Here is an 8,159-nt window from a genome sequence, read left to right as displayed (position 1 = left end):
TTGTAGTAGTAGCCTCGCTCAAGCGATAGGGTCGCCCATGCCATATTTTTGACATCTCACCTGAGCGACTTCTAGCCCTCAAGCAACAACCCCAAGAATTGCACTGCCAAATCTCTTGGTGGCTCCTCACCCAAGCTAGTCCTGACGCTTAAGCTAGGAGGTCTCTCACCTGTGTGACATCTGACGCTCAAGCAACAAATCTAAGAATTGTATTGCCAAATCTCCTGGGGGCTCATCGCCCAGGCCACACCTAGCGCTTAAGCAGGGAGGTCTCTCGCTTGACAATTTGGCCTGATGTGTTGAAGAGTTGGATGTATGTTGTTTGTGTTTGGTTGATATGCTTGAGTGATCCTTGCCATCTTGTTGTTGATGTCATGACTAGAACTTGTGTTTGGCCAGTTGCTATTTGTTCTTGGCTTGCTACTCATTGTTGGTTCTGATTTGGTGTTGTCTTAGCCAAAATGAGTGATATTGGCTAATATGAGTTCCGGAGATACACTCTAAAACAAAGACTTTAGAGATAATTTTTCTTACCAACAATTCTTAAAACAAAGAATTCTGAGAAAACATCATATATATTTTATTGAAAAGAAACACACAACCAGAAGTTTATCTCAAATTATTTTCTTCACATGCAAGAGCTTCATTACTTGTACAATTAAAATCAACTCATAAACAATACCACACTAACATATATACATATAGTATATTGTCTACTTTCCTTTAAAATACAAAATACTTAAATACAGATAAACTAACAAATATCTATGGTGTTATAGGAATATCCTATTTCATGCATTTGAAAAATGTCTTCCTTATATACATTCATACAATATGTACATGAGTCTAATGTTTATGCATTATTAGTCTAAATATTTATATATAGTCATTATATCATCTATTATTTATTTGTATTGTATGAGAGTTAATAATAATAGATGATACAGTGATAATATAAAATTCTTACATCTTGGATGCTTACATTTTTTTCTCTCTATGTAAATAACTAGAAATTGTTCTCCAAATCTTCCTCTGAATACACATCCACCCTAGTTGACGATCCTCTATTTAGGATTCTCTGACCATGATACTGTTGCACAACCAAGACTGATGCTGAAGTTGAAAATTCTGGAAAAGTTAGCATGTTGCACACAGGCCCCAATTCTCGGCACACACATTTAACATAATTCAATGTAGTTACCACTTTTCCCTCTGATATTCTACCAACCAAAAACAAGTTGCATCTACCATACTCTTTAACCACCTCAACTATTCCTTCATAGTTATTCACACTTCTCTCTTCAAATTTGATTGAACTCTTATTCATTATCTTTTGTTTCACTCCAGAAAGGAAAATCTCATCTTCTGGACCATTTTCTAGCTCTAATAGGTTGCCCTTGATAGGGGCACTAACAATTTCTCCAACGTCCTCAGACCTTGTCAGGAACAAGAATCTTACTATAGTTAGATTAATACCAGGATGTTCAGCCATTCTTAAAGCATATGCTAGAGCCTCTTGATCATCATGACCCCCAAAAAATAACATGGTTATTGTTGAAGCAACATTACTTGCAGCTACATGGGTGCTTCCACCAAGCCCTCGATCAACCAAAATCCCCACTGAGCATGGTGCATGTTCAAGAACTCGTCTATTTATCAACCTAAACTCAGCTCGAGTGTTTTCCCATGTTCCATCAACTCTTTGGTGTTTATGAAATGGGAGAATTATCATTGCAGTTCTTTTTTCTTCAGCAGAAGTGCATATATCTTCATGAATGTTTGAAAAAGGTGAGATTGTAGTCATAGGACGAATTGAAACTCTACTTAGTTGCTCATAAGCCTCAAAAGCAATTACTATTTGATCGGTATTAGAATAATGATGCCCTTTATTCCAAAAGGGTAACCCATTTTTTTTGGCCTTGTGAACCATTAATATAGCAGATGGTCTCTCTGTTAATTCCATGAGGTGCAATGCATATAAACGTAACCCTTCTCTTTTTCCAATGCCACGTGAAGCTTCGATGAGATTAAGCATTGAGGGGATGTTCCTTGTGCTGTGGAAACACACCAAAAGACGAAGCTGGGTATCTGTGTTTTCCCTCTTAATGGTTTTCTGCTTATAATCTGATTTACCCATTCTTTTGGCCGGTTTATAAACTGCTATCACTAATGGTGTTGTGATGAAAGTTGTGAAGATAGCCATGAGCACCATAATTGCAAATGTTTGCTCATTTAATACCTACAGAAGTAACACTTAATCAGACTTATGAATATGATCATATTTGAAAGACTAATTCCAAACAACAGTATACATACTCGTATCCATATGTGATAGGATAACATATTACATACTAGTATGATGAAAACTGTGTATTAGGTGAGTATGATATTGTTATTTCTATACTTTTTTGTTTCCCGCTAACTCTCTAAGTGAGTATTTTTTCCATCCACATGACTCGAACCCGAGACCTTGTTTAAGAGAAATCAAGTATGTAACACTTGAACCAACACCCGTTCATTATTTCTATATTTTTAAAAGACTAATTCTAAATAAAAGTATACTATTTCAATAATTGAAGTACTTACCTTTCTGTCTTTACCAATGTTGAGGACTATGAGTTCCACTAATCCCTTAGTATTCATGAGAAAGCCGAGTGCTAGAGTCTCCTGCAAAGGGATCTTGCAGAGCAAGGATACAACAATGGTGCCAACAATCTTTCCAAAGCAAGCATTAAATATAACTAAAACAAGAAGCCCCCATGACTTAAGCCCTGAAATAGTGGCTACATTTGTCTTTAGTCCACTAGATACGAAGTACAATGGGAGGAAGAGACCAGATACAAGATCCTCAACCTTCTCTACAAGAGCACCAGCAAAAGGCCCTTCCTTTGGAACAAGAACTCCAACCACAAATGCACCAAAAAGTGCATGAATTCCAATAGTATCTGTAACAAAACCTGCTGCTAACACTGTAGCTAATGTTGCAGTGACATACAATTCATTCACTGGTTCACCTTCAGGACAACGTTGAGCCATCCAGTTAAATATATAAGGAAGAATGAGTATGCAACCAAGTACAAAACCACTTCCACACAAAAGAACCCAAAGAGAAACAAGTGGTGAACGACCAGAACTAGAAAGTGCTATTGCAAGTGCAAGTAGAATCCATGCAGCCATGTCATTTACTGCAGCTGCTGACATAGCCATTCGACCAACATCAGTGGTTAAAAGCTTAAGCTCAGCCAAAATACGAGCTAGCACAGGGAATGCAGTGATAGATAGTGCTACTCCCATAAATACAAGGAATGGAGCTTCACTAACACCTTGTGAAATTGTTGCACGAAGAACAAATGATGTACCAATTCCTATCACAAATGGGAAGCTGATTCCTGCTAGGGCAATGAAAAAAGCTTTTTTACCAGTTTGGCGAAGGGATTTTGGATCAAGCTCAAGGCCTATAAGGAACAAGAAGAATAGTAGACCAATGTTGGCCACAGTATCTAACACTGTTAGGCTTTTGGATGGGAATATAGCATCCAAATAGGTTTTGTTGCGACCCAAAACTGATGGACCAAGTAATATTCCACCCTGCCAAGGTAACAAAAATTAAAGCCACTATGAAATGATCTAAATCAAAAGTTAAGCTAACACAGATTAGGGAGGATAGTTAAATGGAAGTAATAAAGTGGTGTAATGAGAGTAGAGTAAATTATTTAAATATTCATATAGAACAAAATATTAACATACTAACATTTGTCAATAAAAAATATAACAGGATTTAAATAATTTTAATTACATGAATAACTATATTAAACAATGAAAGAAAGGAGGTAGACAAAAAGTAATGGGATTGGGATCATCTCCTAGATTTTACAATCCAATATAAGAATGTGAAGCTTAGATTAATGAATAATTTAAAAAAAGTTAATTAAAAATAATTTAGCATTTAAGCTATTAAAAGTTTTTAAATAATACCTGTGTCGTCATCTCATTTATGCATGAGGTGATGCACACTTGTATATGTAAACCATATTATTAAATAAATTTAGATATATTGTAATATATAGTATAAAAATTTATATACAATACTAGATTATTTATTACTCATTTGAATTAATTTTTTGAAGAGATAATGATGATTAAATATAAATGACGAATGTTACATTACACTATATAAACACATATTTCCTATGCATACATCTATTCTCCTAAATTTAACTATGATAACCACTATCTATAATATTAATTTACTTCAGTTATGTAATACACGTTGTTAGAGACAAGTAAAACAAGTAATTGATCTGGTGCTATAAGGTTGGGTTGGATTTCCATGTGAACAGCCAATATTCAATCATGGGAGAAACGCTTAATTGTTCATGATCCATATTTCAAATTAAATTATCTTTGAAAAAATAAATTTGAAAATTGCAAAATCATTATATATTCATTAATGAATTAACTACTTAGATATAACTAAATACATACAAAAGAAACATTTTAAAAGTTAGAGACTATAAAAATATCGAATTTATAATTTATCTAAAAAAAATTCAATGCCAAATGAATATTTTTTTTTTAAGCAAGGTGCAATAGCACCAAAATATAAAGATGAAGAAAGTTACAAGAAAAGGCAATAAGCATGTTACAAGTTCCGGAATCTATAGTTTGAGAGATCATGCCAAATGAATAAGAGTGGGTGAAATATAGGAGAGTGTTAATAGTTAATACCCTACATGGATTCTACAGTATAAATACTTCATAGGCTATACACTGTACAAGGAATTAATTTGGGGTTAATTCCTTAACTATCCTCAGTTAATGGTTATCAACACAAAAAATTAACACTACAATGAACTTAAACTGTAAAAGTTTTTAGCGATAACTCTAGTTAATCGCTTAATTTTGCTTTATTCCAATCATCCCCATGGAGTAGCCAAACGTGTAACAAATGCAAGCACAAAACTCATTTCTTCAGTCTTTTTTAGAATTCTGCTAGATATTGTTGAATGTTGACATAGTCAACGATAGTTTTTTATTTATTTGAAAGTTAGTCAAAAACGTTTTCAAGCAACCAAAGCCTACACGTTTCTTTATCATTGTTCACCCACCGCCTCAATGTCCTCACTCATATGTGTGGTATTTTCATTGTACCTAGCTATTAGTTGGAAAAGCATGCCATTTTTCATGATCTAGTCACTCATTTAAATCAATTATAATTTTTATTATAAAAGTGCATATATTCAGCGGTTAAGATCTCACGTAGTTTTTAAAAAATTAGGATTTTCTCCCCGGTTTGTTAAACAAAAATATAGGAATTCTCTCGTGTTATTTGTTTTTGGTCATGTAGAGAAGATTTATAAAATAAAGTTTCATAATCAAAAGTTTCATAAACTTATCTCCTTTACTCAGTTTAATATTTATACAAAGATAACATAAAATATTTACTGCACTGTCAGTTTACTATTAATATTTTAATTATCATTACCTCATATTCTGTATAAAAAACTTCAATTAACATTATAAATATTAAACTTAGCTAAACGTAACGGATCTAAAAAAACTAATCTGAGCATATTGGATCAAATGGAAGAATCAGCAATCAATTATATAATATCTGGTTATTCTAAACCATTGTTTAATTTAACTAAACAACAATAACCCTAAGATTTTAGCCAATTCAATCTATTGTTTGGTTTTCTAAAAGAGTTATCCTGAGCAATGATACGAGGACTCCAAGAGTTTGAACCATGAAATTTTTAGTTAAGTGAACTAAACCAAACGATTTCCTTAAAAAAATTAAATGAATAGATTCTATTCCAATATTAATTATACATGATTTATATTGTATACAATTATATATATATATATATATAAATATAAATATTAATTATATAAATGATATAATCTTCTTCCATGACCGGAATAAACCTTATAGAAGGCATAAATGAAGGTTGAAGAGTGAGTGAATAGAAGGGACGAAAAAACTTACAACAATCTCTGCAATGACATGAGGTTGCCTCATTGGTTTGAGCAGAAAAGCGAGGAGGCGCGTGACAACAACCACCAAACATATTTGTAGGATTAAAAGAGGGAGTGAAAAATCAAGTGGACTATCACCTTGAAAGACTCCATTAGAAGTAGCTTTCATAGGTGATGGACAATGAATCGCAACTGTTGCATTATTCGTAGCCATTCTGCACTAAATTGTTATATTTCCTGCATCATGTGTGTCATGATTATGTGAGTGAATCATTCAGAATCTAATATGTATATGCAAGTGAAAAGCAATAAGCAACGAAATTATTAACATGTGGGTTTGAAGGCTTACAATTGATTAGTGAACTTTATAAGAGCACCACCACCCAGTTATCAGCACATGAAAGTTTGTACTTTATAATTATGATGATACATGGCTAACCCATATATATATAGTAGTGAGTTCAGTTGAGAACCATTAATATTGTGATAAATAAAAAGATTTTTAAAAAATGATATAACTATCTCTTAATCTTTAACTCACATATAATTATTATTATTGTGATAAATAAGAATATTAAAAGACATGATATAACGATCATTTTATATGAAAATTGTTCTTACTTGAAATATTCATATAGATTCTTTCTTAACTTAATATTCATTATTAGTTAATAGTTAATAAATTATGTTCTAGTATATCTAGATATAATGTGTTTTCTTTTAAATGGATTGAAAGAAATGATATATTATTATGATAAGTAAGAAAATTTATAGAAATGATATACCTAAAATTGTTTTTACTTGAATCATTCATACAGATTCCTTCTTAGCTTAAAAATTATTAGTAGTTAAGAGTTATAAATTATGTTTCTTCTCTTTCAAATGTATATGTTTTCTTCTAGATGGGTCAACTCGATAAAAAAAATACTGACAAACTATTATGTAGTATATATCATTTATATCAAACATAAACATCTAAATCAGAGTAGTATAGTTGATTTTTTCTTTCTTTTTTCTTTATCCAAGTATTACCTTAACTTTCTTATCTTTGCTGGATAGAGTTTATTGTTTTATTGAATTTTTTTATCACCTAAGATATCTCTTGAAACATTCTACATGTCTTATAGTTATATTATAAATTTTTTTGGATATACTTGAGAGAGGTAATAACTTTGGCCATAAAGGTTTGTTTGAAAGTTGTATCTTAGAGCGGAATGAAATGAAAAGGAAAACCTTAAAGTCATAAATATACTCACGACATAACTCTAAAACTATTAATTTTTTATTTTTATTTTTTTCTAAAACACAACTCGCAAAACGACTCTCATTGATAAGGATTTCATGACTCAGCTTAAACAGTACAACAATGTATGAACTGTGTGGCCCAAGTTTCAGGCTATAGGTAACTTATGTCAGCTATGATATACACCAACTAACATAATGTAAAAAATTCCAAAGGATGGTCATGCACGACAAACGGTAGTTACATTGAATTGTTAGAACGACAAAGGATGGAACACGGAACAAACCTCAATTTTGTTCTACAGTGAGTTTGAAAGAATCCACCCATATTTAAAAGAGTATTATTACCTCCATTGATACTCCCACGTTACAATTTAAGAAGCCAAAAAAACTTTTAATCTTAACTAATGATTATCATTGTATACAATTCGGATCTCATCCTTTAAATTAGGTGAATATAAAAATATAAGCAACTCTCATTCATTCAATAATGGCCAACCATCATACAAAATTATTATGTAAAAAATTCCATAAATTATCCTAAATCACAAGAATTGCAAGTTCTAACTTCTTAAGTCGTATATTTAGCATTGACATTCACAAATTTTGTAACTTTGTTTAGTAATAATTAGTAAATATTTTTTCTCGCACTCCAATGTTATTTCTTAAGTCGTATATTTAGCATTGACATTCACAAATTTTGTAACTTTGTTTAGTAATAATTAGTAAATATTTTGTTCTCGCACTCCAATGTTATTGTTTTATGCAGAGGATATATATGTGTATACAAAAAAAGAGAGATCCATTATATTAACTCCAGCAGTAAGTTTAAAACATACTTCAGATTTTAATCATTAATTCTAATAAGATTTAATTATTTAAATTAATGAGTAAATCTAAATAGTTAAATTTTCTTAAATTAAATGATTAAGATTTAG

At 31.5% G+C, this 8,159-nt stretch overlaps 1 protein-coding gene across 1 annotated transcript; it reads right to left on the bottom strand.

Annotated features, from left to right (window-relative positions):
- On the bottom strand, window positions 985-6,378 carry LOC109349935 (cation/H(+) antiporter 18-like). The gene is made up of 4 exons (XM_019591007.1): window positions 6,329-6,378; window positions 5,990-6,216; window positions 2,587-3,588; window positions 985-2,239 (listed from the first exon to the last, which is right to left on the bottom strand). Exons 2-4 carry the CDS (start codon window positions 6,191-6,193, stop codon window positions 1,007-1,009), a joined length of 2,439 nt encoding a protein of 812 aa, XP_019446552.1. The 5' UTR covers window positions 6,194-6,216; window positions 6,329-6,378; the 3' UTR covers window positions 985-1,006.

Source organism: Lupinus angustifolius, chromosome LG06 (assembly GCF_001865875.1).
Source record: "Lupinus angustifolius cultivar Tanjil chromosome LG06, LupAngTanjil_v1.0, whole genome shotgun sequence".
NCBI lineage: Eukaryota > Viridiplantae > Streptophyta > Magnoliopsida > Fabales > Fabaceae > Lupinus > Lupinus angustifolius.
The sequence above is the reverse complement of the archived record's forward strand: the minus strand, read 5'-3'. Positions and strand labels throughout refer to the sequence as shown.

Coding starts and splice junctions, on each gene's coding strand:
- LOC109349935 (XM_019591007.1), bottom strand. CDS start 6,193: ATGGCTACGAATAATGCAACAGTTGCGATTCATTGTCCATCACCTATG. Junction 3,589..5,989: donor ATGTCATTGCAGAGATTGTT/GTAAGTTTTTTC, acceptor TTACCTTGGCAG/GGTGGAATATTACTTGGTCC. Junction 2,240..2,586: donor ACATTGGTAAAGACAGAAAG/GTAAGTACTTCA, acceptor TTACTTCTGTAG/GTATTAAATGAGCAAACATT.